General features: G+C 40.0%; 1 protein-coding gene across 1 annotated transcript; it reads left to right on the top strand.

Annotated features, from left to right (window-relative positions):
* Positions 1 to 4,782: 4,782 nt before the first annotated feature.
* TMEM170B (transmembrane protein 170B) lies at positions 4,783 to 21,687 on the top strand (the record flags this gene model as incomplete). Its single annotated transcript, XM_082479850.1, has 3 exons — positions 4,783 to 4,879; positions 15,813 to 15,983; positions 20,997 to 21,687. 3 exons carry the CDS (start codon positions 4,783 to 4,785, stop codon positions 21,125 to 21,127), a joined length of 399 nt encoding a protein of 132 aa, XP_082335976.1. The 3' UTR covers positions 21,128 to 21,687.
* Positions 21,688 to 23,453: the final 1,766 nt, after the last annotated feature.

The following is a 23,453-nucleotide window of genomic DNA, read 5'->3' as shown; positions in this document are numbered from 1 at the left end:
CATTGCAAATAAAGCCATGGCAGCATGCGGGAGCTGGTACCCGTCGCTGCAGCAGTCCAGGTTGCAGAGATCTGCAGTACCACAGCGCTCCATCTACCGGTGCGTGGGAGAAGTCTCTAGCGCACCACCGCCTCCCTCTGCGGCCTTGGAAGCCGTCTCTGAGTGGGGTTTTTAGTGGCTTAGGTCAACCTGTGAGGCTGCTTTCATGCTGGGGGAGAGTCGCGATGTTTAGCCTGTGATATCACCTTCCTTCCTTCCTCTCCTGCATGGCTTGTCAAGGCGTCTTCATCCACCAGCGAGGCTTGGGGCTGAGATCGCGTTTCAGCCTTTTAAGAAAGGCCAAGGATCTCTGAACGACCAGGTTCCCAAACGACAACTAGCTGTGGCTGCCAGTTCTTCTGATTGAGTAGTAACTGCTGTGTGTAAAATGGTGGTCTAGAAGGGGGGCAAGTACGTGGAAATCTACTGCTAACGTCTGAGGTATTCATTAACTATCTGCACTTGGTAATGTCTTGTCAGGGATGTGAAACATAGGCTAAAAACACCCCTTTGAAGTGGGAGAAAAAAATGTCTGGATATCTGAACAGTGCTGGGGTTATCCGTTCAGTAAAGCCAGATCTCGAACAGATCTTTAACTGCAGTGCCAGGCAATCTGCATGGCTAACGCTGCTTAGAAAAACTCCAGTGGAAATTTTTTCTTCAAGGGAACCAAAATATATTGTTTGGATTTTTATTTTCTACTATGACAAAAAGCTGATTTCGTGATGCAAAAATCAAATATTTGTTTCAAAACATGACAATACAGGATGCTCAGTTGTTTGTTTCCGTAAAAAGACATGATTTAAGAAATTGGTTCATTTTGAAAAGCATTACCTTTCCAAGTGGAAAATAATTCAGCCAAGGGCTCTCCAATCAAATTTGTCATTATTTCTTCAGCTTCTGAAAGCAATACCAGAAATTAATAACAGCTTATGTAGACATATCCTAATCTTTTGCAGGACAGAGAAACTAAGCTGGCCCTACTTTTCCACCTGTAAAACTAATTTCCTTCAGCCGAAGTCAGGGTTTCCAGCCGCCTCCTTGCAGAGCTTTGCATTCATGCAGCTCGGGGAAGCTTCCAAATCTCCCAGCTACTGCGAGGGAAACGGGAAGCCAGAGTTACACTGGAAGGACAGTGAGATCATCTGGAATCAAGATTAGTCCATGTGTTTTCAGGAGTTCCTCATGGAGTTTTTTGTTGGTGTGTTTGTACTCATAAAGGTGGCCTGGAGTCTGTAAGGCTTTCATTATCACTCAGTGCTCAGGGCTGGTTGTCAGACAGACCGTGTTTGCCTTGGGCCCTGTGCGGCCCCCTCCCTCTTTGTCTACCAGGGCAGCGCTGCCCCTTGTGATTTCTCCTCCTTGAGGTGTTTTCAGCCACCACTGACTTTGCTTGCCTTGCCCAAGTGTCCCTGGCTTCTTCTCCCCCAGGGTCACAGCTTCAGCAGCAACCTAAGGCGAGCTGTCTCAGCCCCTCTGGGGACCCCTTGACGTCATTGCTGTTGCCCTGTACGTTGTTGTCTACAGAGCTCGTAATAATCCCCACAGGGATCTAATCCTCTCAGGCCTTCCTTGGCAACGCCTCTCAGGTGACAGGTCTTGCTGAGAACGAAATGCTGGCCACAAGTCCCTGCTCGTCTGAAGTTACAGTTTGGAGAAGTGAATTTTGGTTGTTTCTGCTGCTTCATTCAGGGCACTCCATTTCTCCTGAGTGGTCCTCCCAGTGTTGTGCTACTGGGAAATGCCATTGCCATGCTCCACATTTTTTTGCTTTAACAATATTTTCCTTGATGATCCAGTTTGCCTTGTTTTCACAGGGCAAAAAGTGCATTTCAAATTTGTACCCAGCTCACCCACTGGATGATGGACTGAGGACTAAGTTGAATAAATGAAACAAATTATCATCCCTTGAGAGATGAGTCTCTGCCCCTTTATCCCTCTTATCCCTCCTGCACTGTCAACAGAGCTTCTCCAAGGGCATCAACAGTGTTTGATCAGAAAGTGTTCAGTTCGTTGAGATTAAGATGTTGTGTGCCTGAGGTTTTTAGCGTCTAAGGCAGAGTTTCAGCAGAAGCTGGCCTGTGGCTTTGGTGGATCGCTCTGAGGAGAGAAGCTGGTTTGCTCCCCCCTTAGAGATCTGCTGTGCTCCTGCAGTCCCTGCTCTGCTGCAGAATGATCAGCCCTCCCTGGGGGAGGCCTAACAGGCTTCCAAAGTCTCTGTCTCTAGGGTCACAGCATCTGTGCAACCTTGAAGGACACTCCCTAGGAACTATTACAATAGTCTGCAGGCTACAGCAGTACTCCTCGGAGCGATACTCGCTCGGCCTCTACACAAATGAGTTCTCTGTACCTCTATCATTCCAATGGGAAGGTTGAAAAGTCACGGTGCGCTGATGCTGCGTTACATATAGAGATATATGCATGTTTCCATGCATGTCTCTGGCCTATCACACAGTCATGCTGACATCTGCCAGTAGGTTCCAATAAGTTTTATAAGCTAAAGTGTTCACAAAATGTTACTTTTCCTTTTATCTGGAAGGTTCTCTGATTACACCACAGTGTCCCGAGGAGTATACCTGTTCTTGGGACATTGGTTTACAATACAAACAGATTTAGGGCTGGGGATTCTTTAAGTGCATTGAAAAATATTTGCTTTCTTGAAGTTCAGCGTGCTTAAGTTGAAAAGAATAAACAAAAATAACTGTTTCTAGACACTTTGTTGTATTTTTTGCATTGAAATATAAACGGCAACGCTATTTTCTAACTGAGCCCTACTCAAAGCATGGAATAATTCTGCCCTAAAAATGAATCACTACTGTGTAACAAAGGGGACTGTTTTCTGTGAGGCCTGAATTATCCAACTGTAAGTTGCTGTGGTGGTGGTATTGCAGGAAGAGGGAGGGAGTACTTTTCCATAGTCATGGAAGGGGAGACCTGGCCCAGCAGCTGGGTTCTTTCTCCATCGCAATGATCCTGTGCTTAATCAGTCAAATCCAGAGACCTCCAGGGAGCTGTTTGCTGTGAGTTTCCCATTGCCTGGCTTGATACCTATTTGCAGAAATGCCAAGCATTGTCAGCTGCAAACAAAAGGCTTTGGGAGAGGTCCGCTGAATCAAACATCCTGCAATAGTTTATCTGAAAAAATCAGGTCATTAGCATCAAGCAGGACATTAGCTGATTTATCTGTCGTGGCCCTTCATCGATAAATTGCAAATTATATTGCAAATTACTTTACCACTCCAAGCCTTGCATCAAAGGATGCTGACAAAAAATGATGTTTATGAAGTGCTATAGCAAGCACTGTTGAAGAAAGGCCAGTGAGGAACTGTGTGCACTAAATATGGTCTAGGGCCACATATTTAAGAACGGGGGCGTGGGGGTGGAAATTGCTGGCTTTTAAATCAGTAAGCACCACACATCCTGTGCTCTGAAAGAGGCAGCGTTCAGCTTCAAGACTGCGTTCTTTTATTATATAAAGCAAAGGAACTAACTAAAGAATGGTTACAGAAATAAGATTTGCTCAAGCTTTCTCCCGTCTTCTAACCTTCGAGGGCTTTAATCCGCCGCATCACTGGGCGTAGAGCTCTTAGGTTCAAAGGATCAGACAGGCACGTTACGCAGCGTTGCCTGGATGTCGCCTCAGGATGACAGCTCCTCCGCTGCACGCCCTGCTGTCACCTGAGCTCAGGCAGCTCCGGCCTTCCTAACCAAAATTCACCTCGAGCACAACCTGCCTGACCTACACCGTCCCTTCGGCGCTCACCGCTATATCCTCAGCTCGCCGCCTCCTTACCCGCGTCCCCCGACACCTCAGCGGCGAGCGGGGGGACGGCCGGGCCGCCTCAGACCCCGCCGCGCCGGCCGCGGAGGTGACAACGCCTGCGCTCTCTGGGGCTTTGTGCTTTAACACTGCGTGGAAAAGCCGCTGCCGCCTCTGTTCCTGGTATCCACGCCGGTCACGGCCCCCCGACCGCGAGTCAGCTCCCCGGCCAGTGAGGGAACCCCGCCCTGCCCCGCCGCCCAACGGCAGCAACGGCCCCCCGCCGCCCAGGAGGTGGAGGGGGCGGTGCCACGGGCACGTGGGGTGAGCCCGTCCCTATGGCGAGGACCAATCGGGAAGAAGGGGCGCGGCTCGCGTGGCCACTGAACGGTCAGAGGGTCCCTGCCCCTTCCCAAGCGGCTCCTCCCACTGCGCCTGCGCGGGGCGGGGCTGCCCCGCCCCGCCCCGCCCCGCCTCTCCCCCTCCCTCCCCCGAGGGCGGCAGCTGGCGTCGCGCGCCCGCCCCGCCCCGCTCCAGGTGATGCCGGTGCCCGGGGTGACGATGCCGTCGATGAGGCGGCGGAGGTGGCGGCCGTTACTGATGGGGAAGAAGGAGGCGGCGGTGGTGATGGGGCCCACCGGGGCCTTGTCGTCCGCCTTTGGCTTGTACCTCATGGCCGCCCCACCCTGCCCCTGAGCCGCGGGAGAAGCGTCGGTGGCCGGCCCGATCGCCCGCCTTCCCGCCCCCCCCCCGGCCGCCACCTCCCCCGCCGTCCTCGATGTCTCCCCCGCGGCGCGGAGGCCCCGTCGCCGACGCCGTCGCAACCTCCCCACTGTCTTGCTTCTCGCCGCCGCCTCAGCCTTCCCACCCCGCGGTCCGGTGGCGAGAGGTGCCCGGCCTCCCAGTCGCCAGGCCGTCGCTGCCGCCCGTCTCCCCCGGCTGAGGAGCGGCGGCGGAGGAGAGGCCGCTGGACCACCGCCGCGATGAAGGTGGAAGCGGGAGACAACTCCATGATCAACCTGTCGGTGCAGCAAGTGCTGAGCCTGTGGGCTCACGGCACCGTCCTCCGCAACCTCACCGGTAACCGGGCGGCGGCGGCGGGGCGTGGGTATGCCGGGAGGAGGGTGGGGGGTGGCTCCGGCACACGCGTGGGGGCGGCGGGCTGGGGGGGCCGGAGTGGAGTCGCGTAGGTAATGCGGGTGCGCTGCCGCGTGCAGGTGGGGAAGTCGTGGCGTGGGAGGAGGAGTGGGGGAGCCGCTCCGTGGCTGGAGGGTGAACCCCGGCGGCACACAATGGAGGGCGTGGGTGTGGGACCGGTGTGTAGAGCTGGGGGCGGCCTCCCCTGTCTCTTACACGTAGTATAGGCTGGTGTTCGTGTTCCTGAGCGAGTGAGCGTGTGCGTGTGTGCACACGCAGATGCTGTGGGTGTATGCTCGGGTGTGGGGCTGGGATGTCCAGGAAAACGAGAGGGATCTGTGTGTTTTGTGTTGGGAGGACTGGTGTGCGCACCTGAGATCTGGTACGCCTGCCTGAGTAAAGGAGCTGAGGATCATGCTCGCTTTTGTATTCATGTGTATAAAAAAAGGCTAAAGGTATAAGGTGAGTGTGTATATGTGCAAATTGATCGGTACCTGCCTGTGAGTAAAGGGTTGTAGAAAGTGTGTGTGAATGTATAAATATGTCTGGAAGGCTGGAGTATGTTTGGGGGAGTGTTTTGGGTTTTTTTGTGGATATGTGCTCATTGGCATTTGACAGAGAGCTATAAAAAACCTCAGTGTGAAACAGAATGTGAGAATCAGGGACTACCCCCTCCACCCCCCCCTCCCCCGAGTACACCTCTGGGCAGTGAGAGCTGTGGGAGGTAATGAGGTGGCAGATGTTTCCTGACAAATAGACGTAATCTTAAGCATTAGGGATTCTTAAAGACTGAACTGTTCAGAAAAAAATTATGTGAACCAAAGTGGAGTCAGGTCTTCATCCTCAGTTAAGAGAGGGGAACTTTTAGGTAGCTTTGGCAAGAACTTGCTTTCTTCTGCTCAGTCTTATGCTGAAAAATGGGTGTGGACTATTGTGAGACCCAAGGCATATAGCGGAGAGGTGGATTTTCTGATTGCCTGTTCTTTCCAGGTGTAAAGAAAAGCATAAGCTTCCAGCTCTGAATAAGCAGGGATTGGTGTCAATAACAGAGATGTTACTGAGTAAATTCTTTCTGCTTTGTATAGGGATATATTAGGTGGTGACAGATTAGTGGGAAATGTTGAGTAAAGGGGGTATGTTCTGAATATTTATGAAAATATTATAATATTTATGAAAGAGTATTATGCTATATTTTTCTCCCTATATTAATGATTGATAGATTATTTTATTTTAATCTATTCAAGGTAGAAGTGGTATGATGAAAATAGAGATGAAGCTGAAGTAGAGGCTGTAGCAAGCAGAAAGTGATCATCTTAAGCTTTATCATCTTTCTTGTTCTCTTAACTTCCAGGATACTTTTTGATGTAATAAAAAGGTTATACAGTTATCTCTTATTTGATCTATGACCTTTTTAAGATGTGTGTCTCGCAGCTCACTTTGTGAAATGTTATTTTTGCATACTTATTATAAAAATACATCTTGTACTTTTAAAGGAAAAAGTTAGCCATGGATTTAACTTTTCTTTATGCCAGACATCCTCTATAAAGTTTTTCTTAGAGCATTGTGCAACACAGGCGTTCCTATGAAATTCAGGGCTGTTAAGTAAGCAAAACAGGGTTTCTCAGTGCTTTTGCAATATAACGAAGGATTTCACAAGGTATTTTTGATGTGGAACAGTTGCTCTTTTTAACTTATAGAATATGGAAAAGAATTATTTATCCATTGTAGTATTGTTGGAGAATGTCAGTTGTAGTTGCACTACAGTTTCTGATTTGGTGCTTAAATGCAGGTTGTCCTTATAGCCGTAACCTGATGTGTTGAATGGACCGTTGACAGTTAATAACTTTCACTGGATTTAAAATCTTCTATATAAGATACAGTGTTACTAATTATATCTTAGGATTTTGTGTTTAATACAATAACTTATATTAACAAATGGCTGTTATTAAACTTACGTAAAGCCTTCCTAAAATACGTACCAAATGTAGAAGTAAACTTTATTCAAAACCAGAAGTTCTGGTTTTCCATGCTAAGAAAATAGGTGTGTGAATGAGTTTGTCTCATTTAACTACTTAATTCATTCCCTTCTGCATCTATGTCAAGTATAAGGAGAAACTTCATCAGAGTACTGGGAAAAGAAATTCACAAATATACAGTATCTCATGAATATTCATTAAGAGTGCTTTGTGTTTATTTCTGGACTGAAAGTTGTGATCTGGACTTAGCTTTTAAGTTGCACAAGTAAAAACTTATCTTCTTTAGATAAACACTGTTGATTATGTTTGTGCCAAGCTGTAAAGTTTTATCAGCAAACTTCTTTAAAATATATTACTTTTCCAAAACCTTCAACAGGGACCTGATATGAACCGCAGTCTAACCGAGGAAGTGCTTCAAACCTTAATGGTTTAATTTTGATTATTGCCCTTCCCACCCCCTAATAAGAAGCTGAAACATTATTTTTGTACCATATATCTGATTCAGGTTCGACAAAAAAAAAAAAAAAAAAAAGTCTTTCATGGCCCAAAATACCCAGGAGACTGCAGACAATTACATTCCCACCACATATACGTGCATACACTGCGAGAGCTAAAGCTGCAAGCACTGTTCTTTGTAGCTGAACCTTGGCCCACCAACATGATATACTTTGCTTCACATCTTCCTGCCCTCACTTAGGAGGAAGAGGAGCATTACTGTAAACGGTGGAGGTAAGTCTCTAGTAACCATGGGAGAGGAGGCTTTTACCTCTTCCAGCAAATCCTGAGAACAGTCCCTTTATAGGTACCGGTTGTGTTTTAGAGTTAGTGGTGGATTAGGGTTTACAAGAATAAGTCAGATAATAGATGAATCTGAACTGAAAAAAACCCATCCGGTGTTGAGTGCCCATTAAAATAAATATTTATGTTTAAAGGCTACTTCCACAATGAAGAACTTAAGAATGTTTCTACTCTTCCTGTAACCAACGTAAATGTTTTGTTTACATCTAGTTTTTGCATGTTCTAAAGATTTAAGCTTCTGGTCCAAGTTATCGCATGTTCCAAAGAACATCGCATAGCCACTGAGAAGGTAGTGGGAGAATGTCATCTTCTTGGTGCCACCGCATGCAGAGTTGTACTATATGACTTCTAAAGTGTGAGTCGTCCTCCTTCCCTCCCCCCAGTGTCCTAAGGTGATGAGCTGAAGACTCCACAACTGTTCTTATATACTTTGAAATAAAAGTCTATAACTTCAAAGTTCTGGACAGTAATAACTCCTGAATTTGTTGAAAGTGAACATTTTTAAGAGATGATGGGTGTCGCATAGAAGATGCTCCTCATCTGTTATTTTGCTTTTTCCTAAGCTTCATCCTGTAATCATATGTCCCTGATTGTCTGGATTATGTCTTTGTCCCCTATCCTGTATCTTGAGTCTGTAATTCATGATTTAAATACTCTTCAGCAAGGGCTTCACTTCCACTTAATGCAGCAAGAAGTTAGCATCTCCAAACAGCAATTTGACAGTATAGTGCTGATAACTTAAAGAATACTGGGTAATACAATAATTAAGGAAAGGACCCAGTGATGAAGAAAGTACTGTAACACGTGAAGAGCTGAGTTACATTTGCAGGTATAATATACTGGCATTTCTTAACTGAGTGCTTTGAGTTTGTAAGTCTACAGGAATGTAACATTATAGAGTTTCTTAATTCAAATGTCAACATGTGTTACCTTGTTGACTTAAACTTGTATCTTTGTATTCGCAGCACAGATACTTATTGCTTGACTTCACTCTGGCTAATAGTGGTATGCTGCATATAGATTAGACTATCAAGAGAGATACTTTCTTTTGGAGTAATCAGTCTTGATTTATGAAATGTTATAGGCAATCATTATTCATTTGACAAAACAAGCAAAACACTAGTGGAAAAGAAAACTGCTGAAGTACTCCATGTTTACTGATGCTGAGTGTCAGTAGGACAGTGTATTCATATATATAAATAATATTTGAAAATGTTAGCATTTATATACTTTGTGTGTTGACTTAGCTTTTTTTATTTGCCCAAGATAAAGCTGTTGATGCAGTGCAACTTCAAGTTTTGATAAGTTGGAAGTGATAAGAATGTTATTCTAAACCATACCATGCTTAAAACTTTTTCTAATCTCAAATCTAATCTTTACGGTTGTATATGCCCACACCAATACGTATAATGTATATATGTAGTACATAAGAATAATGTATGTATGATACGTATCTACGGTATGTATAAATACCCAAATTAACAAAGTAGTACTCTAACTGGAGTAAGAGTGTATGAATTATGAGTTATTTGAGCCTTGCAGCTTTTCTGATAAGGAAAAAAAAAAAAATCCTTACCCAAGTAAAACCAGTGGAAAAGAACATAAACTGAAGACAAGATTTAACATAGTGGTTAATTGCTAAAATTTTTCAATAAACCCAAAACATGGATCTCTATTGTTTTTATATGAAAAGCTCTGGATTCTGTGCAATAGATTGGACGTCACTAAGCTTGTAAGCAAGTAAGTACTGGATCTTTCCTTGTTCCCTGTCAGTGCATTCCTTTGGCAACTGTGGAGTTTTGATAAAAATAAGTTGTGTTTTGGCTATTTAAAGTAATTTGGATACACTAAAAGTAGGCTCTGAAACTTTCTTAGGGTCAAGCAAAGGAAGCTGGGAGGTCTTTCTAAAGTTTCATTTTATTCATAGCTATTTAGGGTAGCCCTGTGAGGACCTGACTCAATAACCCAAGGCTAGGTTAGTATTTGGAGCTCTCTGCCAGATAAAGCTAAGTCTTTATTGCCATACCAGCAAAGTATTCCATATGTGCAGCTCATCATCAAAAGAGCAAGCTATTTAGTATAGCTAGACAAAGACTGAATTTTTTTGATGGCATGCTTTTTTATCAAGGTAGCAACAATGATCATGTAGGTAAGTTTATATCTTAAAGTATGAATCAGTATATAGGATACAAATAGTTTTTGTACCAGCATGTCCTTAAGATACTTCAGTCTCACTTCCTCCTTATAGATATTGCAAATCTTTCAACTACTTGGTTATTTTTGAACAACCTCTTGACCATTTGTGTCCAGAGGTCTGCATTCTCTTTCTCTATTTTCTAGTGACATAACTCAGTGTTAACCTCAACCCATTCTTTGCTTTTCGTTGTTACTCTAGCGCACTTTTTTTTCTGAGGGTCATCTCTCTTCATGGTTCTGGAGTTAGATGATAGTGAATTTTAGTGAACTTCAAACTCTTCCACTCATAAATTCCTCTGCATTAAGTTGTTTGCCCTCAACCTGTCAGGAAAGAATGACTAAGTTGTCCTCTGGGTTTATAGGGCTTGAAGCATCCTCCAGTTTGCTTAAAAGGTTGGCTGTACTCCTTACCCACCCATCCATGTTAAACAGCTTAGTCATCTTCATTTCTGGCCTAAGTAATGAGCAGAAGTAAATAAGTGAGTGTATTGAACTACCAGGCACAGAAGGGATAAATAAAGGAGGATAAGAAAGGATGACTCTTTCTGCCTTTCCTATGGAAGGTGCTCAAGAGATTTGTCCTATTTCAGCTTCTAGGACTGAGATGATGTTTTAATTAAAGTGAGATGGTGATTTAACAAAGTGGATGATGCCTGCTCAGGAATCTAAAGAAATTTTAGTGTTCAGAAGAATTGCTAATAAATACACAGTCACTTACTACATGTGTAGTCTGAAGCTGAAGAACAAGAAACACTTGAGTGAAATAGTCAATTGATACTATTCTCTGACTTTACAGATCTTTCAGGTTTAACAGCTGCTTTAACATGACAAAGATGACTGTGATGAAAGGTTCATGAATTAGGATTATAAATGGCTCCAATTTTGTACGTTGTATAAGTTTTATGGCAAATAATGTTGCTGTGTTTCATTGAGTCCTTCACTGCAAAAGCCAGCTTTGCAAGAGAAAGATATTATCTAAATCAATGATTAAAAAGCTTTGTGTGATCAAGTTTTCAATTTCTTTAATGTCAGATTTTAAAATGCTACAGTCGTATGACAACTAGGTAAGCTATCATCCCAGAATATTTGTTGAGTAGTGTGATGATGCCTTTCTTCATTTTGCAACAATAGAAATTATTGCCTATTCCTTGCTAATATCAACTATTAAAAAATAAATAATAATAAATCTCTAGGAAATTAGAGGTATCTTGGTACTGAGGGTAGATACTAGAATAGTTCTAACGAGAAGACAAAGCGGCAGAACTGTATTTTGCTTCCTGGTCAGGGAGACTTCACTTCCTTCCCTTTTAAAATCTAGTTCTTGTTGCAGCAGGTAAGAATCTTTAGTAAGAACGTGTGTGAGGGGAGTGGGAGGACAAAAATGTTCCTCTAGTCTCTCTGTTCATAACTCTGTCTAGTAACTTGGTAAATAAAAGCTTTTCAGCTGCTTAATTTAACAAATTTAGATCTGTAAGTTGGTGGAGAGTGGATAATCTAGAGTATATGTACTTGATGGAGTTGCCCAAATAAAAAGACAATCTGTAAGTAATTTGCCTAGTTACAGGATAATGACAGTTAACCAGTCCTCAACTGCTTGTTGTGTCCCTCACTCTGCAGCCTGCCTTCTGCAAATAGGAGTATCGCAGGCCTATGTCCCTAACCCTTCTGCTCACACCTGGCACTTCCCCTTCTGTCTCCTTCCCAATTAAACAAATTTTTGGTCCTCCTCCCTCTTATATTCAGCTGGATGTGAAGGTGTTGCTTCCGTCCACCTCCCTTCCCTCCAACTGCTCCGAAGTGAACACCTACAAGTTTTAGCATTTACAGTCATTTTGGTGAAATGATAAGCTATTATGAGTAATTTATAATAAGAAGGTATGGGATTATTGTAGGTATGTATAACAGTACCCGTGTTTCTTGTGTCAATGACTTTACAATGCTCTTGACTTGGAAACATGAGCCTCTGTGAAGTGATGATTTATAACTGGTTTCTTTAAATGCTACAGATGCATTTATGTGCAACAAGGAATAGTTCTGGATGTTCTCTAATTTTCTTGTGAATGCATTCAATATGTGTGTTGCTTTTAAGGAGTAGGAGAAGAAAATGTGTACCAAAGAACTCAAGTTCATATTCCTTTATCCAACAGGATGTTTGGGACTGGCTCTATTCTCATGTTTCCTGCCCTAAATATAAAGTGAGGGGTGATGCTAACTTTCCTTGAGCCTTATTTGGAATGTAAATAAGACCTAAGATAGTTGCTGACTGTGCAGTTATCTTGTTGTGTAAGGGTTTGTAAATATTTTTGGTTTCTTATTTACAGGGGAATAGTTAGTCTTCCCTTTTCTTCTGAAAATACAGTCATCCTAATAAGTCTTCCTAAGACTGGAAATCTGGTCCCTTTTCTACCTGGTGAGGGTTGACAATGACCACAAACACTGATTTCCTAAAAGGTAATGCAGTACCTAGTAAACCCTGTGGAAATTACAGGTGATGACAGCATCTGAGTCAGATTCCAACAGACTTCTGTGGTCCAGTTTCAAGCTTTTCATCTGCAATGGCATTTTAAGAGAGAATGGAAGTGCAGTTTTCAGTGTGCTGGGACTGTCCCTCAGATACATTTGCAGAGAGACAATATAGAGAGCTTTGCTTCTCCTCCCCAGAGCATATCTACTTATTGGCTGTTCACTTCAGAATAACTGGCTGCTGAACAGGCTGCCATAATCGCGGGTGTCTTCTCACCTGAAATAACTCCAAGTCTTCTGTTCTTGGGCTTCATGCTAAATGGGGACAAGTTTCTCATTCTGATGCAGTTTTGTGAAATCAGTTGATACCTGCCTGAATTCAGTATCCACAACAGCACACCTTCCAACAGTTTATTTTTAGACTGTGGAAGAGATGATGGGACAATACTAATCAATACACCATTGGTGAAGTTATGGAGTGTTTGGCAATCTTGGAAGCCTGCAGTTGTCATGTAACACTACATAAGAATCAAGCTTTTTTTCAACTGCAGATTTGAAATATGCGTTCTCATAGTCCGTCACTGGGGTATCAGGTTATCTTTATTCTAGTAATATTGCAAGAGGTACTCACTTTTTCTTGGTAGTTGATGCTTCATCTCTTGCATCCATCTTAGTAAGGAGAAATGAAAGTTTGGGTCAAGAACGTCGTAAGCACTCTGTCCTGATGATTCAAGCTACTCTTTTACTGAGTATTTTGCATGTTGGTATAATCTGAGTGGTATGAAAATTGTGTGATGGACTTAATTGCAAGGAAGGGTGCTGTGTCCAGAAAATAAGTAGCATCTCCACTGCAGTATTTACTGGCAAACAAAGCAAATCATCCCCTTCTGTGTAAGAACAAGTTATCTTTTGAAATGGTGCATTCCGCAATGCATTCACTTGCCAGCAGTTTTGTTTTGTGTTTCTCTGAATAATCTGGGAGATGGGCTCAACCACATTATACTGGAGAAATAAAATGGAAGATCTAAGATACACACATAATACCTTCTGGGATTCAAGGCCTTCAGAGATCAACACCTGCAAGCTAGGAAATGCTTGCTCTTGCCTTCTAGATACATTTTTAGTTCCCATATTAGACTTCTTTTCTCTAACTTTTGTTTTTCATAGTTATTCATATGGTCAAATGGAACACAGACATTGTGTTTTTTTCACTGCCAGTGTTGACAAAGCAGTTTAGACTTGAGGACCTGTTCAGTCTATTGCTGAACTATAGTCTGCTTGGTCCATACCTCTAAAATTTATTAAGTATCAGCTAACAGCCTACTTGGTGCTCAGGGAAATGATCCCTCATGGGACAGGAGCTTAGTTTTTATAATTTTGATATAAGTGTTTTGATGTGTTAGGAATCTGATTTTGTGGCATTTTTTCAATGAAAGGGTTTTCCCTGGTAGTTCTTCCGATATAAACTAGAAGAATGAAGTGTTCCTTCCTGACAGGGTTTTCCTGGCCAAATTTGTACGTGATTTAGATTTGCAGGAAAATAAGCTTTTTCCCCCGTCTCCTAAGGCTTTGACCTACGGTCAAAGTGTAGGTCTAGCAGGACTGCCAGGTTCTGCATTGATAGATCCTTTGGTTAATGTCCTTGCTTGTTCGCTTCGACTAGAAAAAAACAATGGGAACACCCAAGATGTGTTAGTAACAGACAAAGCCTGTTAGGACTACAGGAGATGTTCCTCTCCCAAAATATCCATGACCATGGCAGATTAGATCAGCAGTCAGTCAATATTTCTTAATGTTGGTGAGGGGGTTTTTCAGGTATTTGTAGAGTGACTACTTGGCACTCTTGCCACTGTTCTGTCACAGTAGCTTCTGGGAATGGTAAGACATTTAGGAGAACAGTACTGTGGTCATTATCCTTTTGCAAAGATTTTTGAGACTCAACTTGGGGCCAGGGGTGAAGGGATGGAGGATCTGAGGAGAGTTGCTTGGAGGCACTCTCAGCATATGTGTGTATATCCAAGCACTCAGAGAAGTTACATCTTGAACTACAATTGTTAGTATTAACTGGATGTAGATTTACCACCCAACTTCCTTAATGGTCTCCTACCAGAGCCTTTTGTTTACCATAATTTAGAGCAGTTTTAAGTCCTGTGACATAGTTTTACCTTTTATGCCTGTACGAAAGGGGAAGGGTTGAGTTTACTCTCAAAGTACTGCTAAATGAAAAAGCTTAACCTATATTTGTGCTATGGGTATGCACACAATATTGACATTGAACTCAAAGGACTGTGGTGGTTGTCTAGGAACCATTCTTTCTCAGCATCCTTTCACAGTATGTTTTCTTTGAGCTGCTAAGTATTTTTAAGTTAACTAATTGGGTAACATTTCTGCTTAAATGACTGATGTGTGTCAAGCTGCAATAATACAAGCTCACCTCATAAACAATAAGTATCCTGCTGTTGTAAAGAAGCTGTATTTTCTTTTTTGAGGGGGGACTGCAGCAAAACCTCTGAATTAATGACAGTTTCATGGGATTATGTCAACCAGGAAAATGTGCCCCAATTTGCTGAATTCTGTGATGATGTATACCCATTGTAGTTGACTTTAAAAAAAAAAAAAAAAAAAAATCCCTTTTGTTGCATTCTTATGTAGCTTCATTGATGGTTCCTGCTCTTTTCTTTGAGGGTAATGATCATGGCTGGCATTCTTCAGGGAAATGTTTGTACTCCACACATTCTCATAATCTCTTGTCTGTGCTTACTAATTTAAATAATAGTGGCTACCTATCTCTGAAGTTCTGTGCTAAGCAATCAGAAGCAAGGAGTTAGATGTGTTAAAAATTCTTGTTAAAATTGTTGTGTTTTTATTTCTGCCTTTGAAGCTAATTGGATAGAATACACTATTACAGCTCCTAGATAGATAAATGGAAGTCTTTAATCTCAGTTTTCCCATTTGATGTTACCTGATGCTGTCTCTTTTAAAAATAATTAAAAAACAAACCAAGAAAATCCACAAAAAACACACCCCAAAAAACCCACAAACAAACCCCTGGTTCTTGAATTCTTCCTGGTTCAGTCTTTGTTTCAGAGAATACTTTATTCTTCAGGAGTAGTTACAATACCTAGGAAGAAATTGCAATTAACATTATTTAACGAAACCATTAAAAGAATGATGGACTTCTTGTAATAATATATCTGAATCAAGAATTGTGCTGGAATCCTTTTTATAATTTTTGGTCATAATAGAGTTATTCCTTTATGATAGACTGCTGAAAGGGGGAAGTGTTGTGAGCATATGCTGGTGTTGTCACATTTACTCCTTTTAAGATAGAAATCAGTATTACTTTTCTCTTACTTTTGATTATATGCAATGTTTTAAAGTTTCTTACTTATAAGGTTATTGTCTCAGAAATATTAACCCTTTATTTGACTGCTTTCTTTCAGAGATGTGGTACTGGGTTTTCCTCTGGGCTCTCTTCTCCTCTCTCTTTGTCCATGGTGCTGTGGGAGTATTAATGTTTGTGATGCTGCAGAGGCATAGGCAGGGGAGGCTAATCTCTGTCATTGTGGTCAGCATTGGATTTCTGGGTTCTATAACTGGAGCAATGATAACCAGTAAGTCTGTCTTTTGTTTTGTTATTTGTTTGTTTCTTTTTTTCTTTCTTTCTTATTTTACATCTAACTTCTAAAAAGAAAAAAAACCCACCTTTTTCTTGGTGATTTGTTAATTGTTTATTAAGGATTTTGCCTTAGTTATATAGCTATCCTAATGATAATGACAGCTGAGTTGCTCTTCTATTGTGTAAAGATAAAACTACTATAAATTGTTAGAGGGGTGCAAAAATCATCATACTCTTTCATTTTGGAAACATTGGGTACCAAGCTATTCGAAAGGTGTATGTATGCTCAGCAGGTAATATCTTTTGGGGATCAGGAAGAGCAATCCTGTTCTACCATACTTGTTGCAGATTTTTTTGTCAAAGGTTTCTGATCGAGGTCACCACTTAGTACTCAGAAAGCCATGAGTTTCTCTTGGAAATGAGGTCCCGATTCCATTGGTGGTGAGGCTGAATTCCTGCTTGTTTCCTCGGGCCTGATGGAGGTTTTTAAATTGCACCTGAAGAGGATGTTGCTCTTTTAAAAGAAATAAGGTGCAATGTAGGTAGTGATTTACAGCTAAGAAAATCGTTTGTTTGGAGAAGTTACACTTGGTTCATGGATTTGAAAGAACTTTCCAGTTTTTGGCTTGGCCAGAATGTTACTTTCTAGTTTATTTGGGGTAGGGAGGAAAACGGGAGGAAGGCCAGTAGATGCTCTTTGGCAAGGACATCTGTTAGAGTTTCTTATTGTGTTAGTCTAATGCCTACCACTCAAGATACATTGAAGATATTTTTTTTTTATTTCTTGATGTTGTATCCAGAGATAAGATGCTAACCATTTTTCTGTCAAAGCATCATGCTGAAAGGTTCACAGAGCTATAGTTAAAAGCTATACGTGTCATTAAAGCATTGCAGAAAGCAGGAGTATTTTATGTAATAAAGTGCAGAAGCGTTACACCTGACCAAATATGGCACACAAGTGATGTTGCCAAGATTGTTTTGAGGAAATGCTGCTTAGCTGTTTTCATCTAGAGTTATTGGTATCAGCTGCTGGTTTTCCACGTTTCCCAAGAAATTCCATTATCTTTTTCAATACTGAAATATATGCCATCAGATCAGTAGGACACTTTATTCAGTTTTTGGCTTTATCACATCCAGCTATGTTTATCTAGCTTATAAATAGACTATAGTAGCTTTCCCAAGCAAATAGGAACATGGTGAGTTTCCTGGCGGGGGGTGGGGGTGGGGGGAATAGTGAATATTATTTTCACAGGAAAAATGCTTGTGTTTCTGAAACAATGCAGGTAAGAGGTTATCAACATAAAAATCAATGGATTGAATGGGGCCTGTGTTAACCTGAGTAGTAGTTTCTGCCCAGAGATTTTCAGTGGTGTTGACAAGATGGTCTAACTTGGAAGGCCTTTGAGGTTAAGGAACTGTAAATCTAGCAGCCTCTTAAATTGTAGACAAGCCTTGCTGCCTTTCATTCCCATTTTTCTGTGTACTGCCCAGATTATCAGAATAGTGGTATCACTTCAGCTTTGGAAACATTCATGGCTGATTTGTGACATATTGTTCCTTATTGCTACTGAAAGACCTTCTTGCCTGTTGGCTTTTAAGGTTAAATAAAAATGCAAGTTTCATTAAAAGTTTAATTAAAACTTTGCTGAAAACATTTTAACTGTTGTATGTTTCTCAAGTCTAGAATGTCCATCATTTAACAACAGTATAGTTCAGTATAACTACCTTTTTTTTTTTTTTTTTTTCTTTTGCTAAGATGAGGTGGAACCAGCTGCGTGCCTTGCATTACGTTATACTGATTTCTGTCCTATGATTAAAATGGCAGTAGCTCTGTTACAAGGTCCATCACGTATGAGCATTTCTGAAAAAGTGAAGATAGGAAATGGGATGCTGGACTATCCAAGCAGAGATTTTTACAGTATTTTGTGGTGGGGAAGGTTCAGGTTTAGTGTTTCTCAAATGAAAGTACTTTGTCTTTTATCTATGCATAAAAAGAGGAGCAACACAGTTGTATCTTTAGCATCCAGTTTTACAGGTGAAAACTTTTAATAAGTAAGCAGGACTCTGTTTGTGTAAATTCAGCAGAGAATTTCTCCAAGCTTAGACTATAGACTCCTTGTGTAGTTCCCAAAAGTTTTGCACAAAGCATTGCAACTTGGATAGCCAAATACTCTTGCCTTCAGGTATTTTTGTTTCTGGACAGAAGCATGGTGTTTCATACTGAAATAAATTCTGAGGGGGCATTCTGAAAACAAACTATGGTGACAAAATATTAAAGAGAGGATTCTTGATAGCTATTGTGCTGCAAACTAGGATGCAAGTTGAAGTATTTAGTTGTTTGGATATGCCTGGTCCAGTGCTTAAGAAATGAAATAGCAAATAGACTTCCATTTTGTATTTCCAGTTCTCTGCATCATTTGTGTAAGTGAATGAATGCAGTATAGATTATTAAATAATACAAATTTAATTTTGCTCAGGTAGATCTTTCAAACTTTCTGGCCTGCTGGGATCTGTTTACCAGCATATAGAAGAGCAAGAAACCCTTTACTTTCTAGGCTTTGAAAAATCATAGAACTTAATGGTTATAAAAAAAGGTACAAAAAGCCTACTAAATAGCAGTTGATAGTGGGGGGGGGGGGGGGGAACCCACAAAAAACCCCAACCAAAACCAAACCCCACCAGAAGAACAAACACCCCCCCAAAAAAAACCCAAATCAAGAATAGATAAATGTCAGGCAGTTTGAGGCAAGGATTTTAGACGTATTTCATCCAGAAGGGTCTGTTCTTCCTTCTTTCCCCAAGCACACTCCTTTTTGGTGACATACTCTTATTTTCCTCATTGGCAGCACATTGTAGTATACTTTGGCTTTGTGCCAACTGTGCTGGGTTATGCATTACAGACTGTATTGCACACTGTTATTTGAGTATAAACACATAATTACCAAACTACCACTTTTTCATGGTTTTATTACTGATATTTTCCAGAATATCTCAGTGTCTTCTGAAGAAGCAAAAAAAAAAATCTTTTATTGATTAACTAAAAGCATCAAATTCTGGTATCTCAATTTGGCTGATTTGAAGCTTTCACCTTGAGAGTTCAATCACCAAAATAATTTTAGTGTCAGTACTGGGCTCAGTTTGAAGGATCTCTTTCATATTTTGAGAGCAGATAGTCAAAGAACAAATGGAAAAGCTTATGCAAGTGTCGTGGCTTAGGCCAAACCAGGACAGCAAGGTAGCTGAGTGAAATACCATAAGGTTAGCCTTCTGGTGAGATATTTCTGACAAAGTATAATGTACAGAGTATGGTGGGTTTAAAAAAAAAACAAAAACAAACAAACAAAACCAAAAAACCAAACAAACAAACAAAAAAAACCCAAACCAAACAATAAAAAAAAAAACTTAGACAAAACCCTCCAAACTTACCTAACAATCTGATTAATAATGTTTGTAAATACTGTTATGGTCACAATTATTAGTGAATTCTACTCTTCCTAAAATTCTTGTAAAGGTGAGGTGTTACTTTTTTTAAGATGTCAGATGATTCAGATACAGATTGTACTTTCAGAAAATCTGTTGGGACTTAATGTATTTATATGTCACTTAATGGGTTTTTGATCACTTCAGCAGACTATTTCTGTTAGTGACTGCAAAAGAATTCCAATTTTTTTTAACTCTTGCCTACTATTTAAAAACTGTGGTGGCTTTTCAGTTTTCTTTGAGCCTGAAAAAACTTCTGTGATCTCTGAAAGCATTTAATTATGATTAGATGGCATCTGAAGGTCTATAATTAAACTTTGGGTTTTGGTCTTCAAGAAAAATTCAGTCATTCTGAAATAAAGGACAATAAACTTCATGTTTGTTCTTTAGGCAAGAAAAGCAAACACTGTATAGAAGATACCAGTTCAGAAAGTATTAAATAAAAACCTCATTCTAAGTGAATTTTTGAGGTTTGGATTGAGTAAACTTTTATGTATGGACACAGCTATATACAAGCCTATATTTCCTTTTTTGAACGAACATTTTAGTATCCTTAAAAGGCTCAGTAGTTGTTTGAGCAGAAAATGTTATTCATCATTAGCACGTTACTTTTTTGACTGATTGATATGAAGACTTATCTCGTTCTCAGGCATTTGCTTCAAGATGTAACAGCTATACATTTGCTTTGTGACTTTTGTTCTTCAAATGCATGTGATAAATTCAGTATGTGAAAGACAGTAGAAGAGAGTTAGTAGCATCTGGCTTTTTTTTGCAGTGCAGTATTTTGTTTCTGGTTTATGCTGGCTATTTGATATTATACTCTAAATGGGAATTTGCACAGAACTGTCCAACGGTATCTTAATTTTTAATGTGTTATAGCTCAAAATCTAATTATATTGGTTAGAAATTTCCTCTCGTATGCATTCATGGATAACAATGCAATACTTTAATCTTTTTCATGTTTTGCTTTATTTGCTAAATAATTATTAACAATTTATTAGCTTAAGACAAAACTAAACAGACATAATATGACCAGGTTATTCAACTGAAATATTAAGTGAAGCTGATAAACGTGTTCACAGTTATTTTGTAGACACTAGCAGTTTTACTGTTGTTGTCTTTTCCCTGCATATACAAGCAATATTAAACCATGCTTTGGACTTGATCAATTTTTAGAGGATTTTTTTTTTTTTTGCTGCCTTTTCAAATCAGCAGAAGGCAAAAATGTAAAAAAAAAAAAAAAAAAAAAAAAAAAAAAAAAAGATTTGAAGATGTCTGCAGGGAAATAGCAAGGTTCACTTTTTGTAAATCATGCTGATGTTGGAAAAACTAATCTGGTTCTGTTGGGAAGGACTTAAATAACTTGAAACATACAAGCAAGGCTACTAATTCTATAATGCCATGAAGTAGTACAGTGTTTGGTAATATTCTATAAATAGCTAATGCATAGACACAGTAAATCATTTGTCATGTATATCAACCTTGGCTTTTTCTGTGATTTGATCATTGTTTTTCTTGTGATTCTTAGGTGCTGCAGTAGCTGGAATTTACAGAGTAGCAGGAAAGAATATGGCTCCCTTAGAAGCTCTTGTCTTTGGTGTTGGACAGACAGTACTGACGTTAATTATCTCATTTTCAAGAATTCTTGCAACACTTTGAGACTTACGTAGAAGGGGAAAAAAGTCAACTAAAGAAATCTTTAATCTGAAGAGAAGCTTCCTGAAAGTGGATTCATCAACATAAGAACTTGAATTCTAGTGCAAGAGAAAGGAAGCTATGTGGAACCTGCACTACAAATCTAGAGGTTCAGTTAAATGAACAGACTGTCCTCTAGTGTCTGAATTGTTGTACTTCTGCACTGCGCCTTATGTGCCTCAATCACAGGCAAGGTGCAACCCATGCGTGCGAAGTTGAGATAAAGCACCTTGAATAGCTGCGAGTCAGGTTGATGCTTGGTGATGGGATCGTTGTTCTTAAGTGTTGTAATAAAATAAAGGGACGCTCCTGAAAATTGCTGCATCTGCCAAATATGGAGTTTAATTCTGAACTGTTGGTTGGGTGAGCTTTGAAATTGTAATTGTAGAAGAATGCTGTGAACATACAGTCTACACAAATTCAGGTAAAGCAGCAAGAGAACAGACTTCTGTATTAGCGGAATCTCTTTGAATGCTGAATATTTTTATTTGGCATCCAAAGCAACTGTTAGGTCTGTTTTGAAATGTAGATGAATATTGATGGGGTTTAAGAACCACAACTTTAGCAACCCTGATGTAATTAGCATTATGTGTAGAATGGCTCATTGGCAGTTTTCTGAAGCTCAGCACATAATTTTTTCATGGTTTTAGCTTGTCAGAAATCAGTAGTTTAAGGAGACTGTATGAGGGTTACTAAATACAATCTGTTGTGTATGCACAAACAAATCTTAAATTGATGCTTCTCTTGAAATTATTTTGTCTTAAACACAGAGATAGTTACCAGCCCTTCTGAAAACCTCAGAAAGGTTACTTTTTGCAAATAAATTCCCTGTATTTATTTAAGCACTGATAGGACCCTTAGCCCTACACGTATTCTTTAAAGAACACAAATATCACAGACTTTAAGAGAATATACCTATGAGAAAAATAGAAAGGGATAAAAAAAAGATATACTGGTTTTCTACCAAACAAAAATGTTGAGTTTAATAAAATAGTTACTATACTCCAAAAGTTTGGAAGTGGGGCAGCATTAATGTATTTACTACCTTATTTCTGAACACTTTGTATCTTTGGTAAGGTTAAGATACCTGGAACTTTCAAATACTTAGCTTTCAGTAGAGTTTGTGCTTTTCTAGTTTAAAAGGGACAGTAGTGTTGTGCATGTGAAATGTCTTAAATGTGAATGCTCTGGAGTGAATAGAAATTTAAGTCTAAGTACTAATTATTTATGAAATACAGAATTTAAAGGACACAAAGTTCTGTGGGAGGAATAAGGGATCTTTTACATCGTTCCTCAACTGAATGCTTTTCAGCAATCAGCTTTTAATGCTGACAGGAAGAATAAATTGCTCAAATGTTTTGCTGTTAAGATGTCAAAGACTTTCAGAACTACTGAAACCACTGGCACCTACTGCGCAGATAAAAGGGTATGGTTAAAATATAACTTGCAATCCAGCTGTATTGCTTAGTGCTTCAAAATATTATAATGAATTAACCTGTCTGCCTTTACTTTACTCCACAAACTGTTTTTTATAAAGTGCAAAGGATGCTAATATGTTTTTTTTCTTTAGAAGTATTTAAGTCTTGTTTGGAAAATGTACAAAGTTATGGACTTTGCAGGGAACAAAGTAAAACATAGGTTTATAAACCTTTCAGTGTTATATTTTGGCTTTGAACTGCTTTAAAATGTGGCTGAATACATATATTCTCACTATTTTGAATGTCTTCAAAAACTTATTTATTTTTTGTGGTTTGGGGTTTTTGTCTTGTAGTTTTTTACTTTCTGCTGATACTTTTTGACATAACAATCATTGCACTTTAGTAAACAATGAAATTATTACATCTGTAAAAGGCAATTTAAACTTCTCCCTATTTTGTTAAATTATGAGAAAACTGGTTTCAGGTATTTAAGTCAAATTGAATAGTAAAATAATTGAAGATATTTCTCCTAATGTGCCTTGTTACATACATTTTTAGGGGAGAGGATTTTAAAAAAATAAATTACCATATCTTCATTCTTGTTCTGTTTTTGCTATTTCTAATTAATTTGGTTATTTTATATAATGTGTTACTCAACAGGCATTAAAAAAAAAATCTTTTTGACAGCCTGGAAATGCTTGTCTGGATCAAGCCCAATGGTTTCATGAAGCACTGTGTTCAGTAATTTAGATTGTCTCATGACTTTGCCTCACACTTAAAGTCCTTCCCACTTTCCAAATTTCCTTGAATGTCTTGATTCTTATTTATTGTACAAGGCTATTGTGCTACCAGTGATCAGTGGCTATAACAGA

The sequence above is a fragment of the Vanellus vanellus genome, assembly GCF_965231255.1.
Source record: "Vanellus vanellus genome assembly, chromosome: 2".
In the NCBI taxonomy this organism is placed as follows: domain Eukaryota; kingdom Metazoa; phylum Chordata; class Aves; order Charadriiformes; family Charadriidae; genus Vanellus; species Vanellus vanellus.
This window is presented reverse-complemented; position numbering and strand designations above follow the sequence as displayed.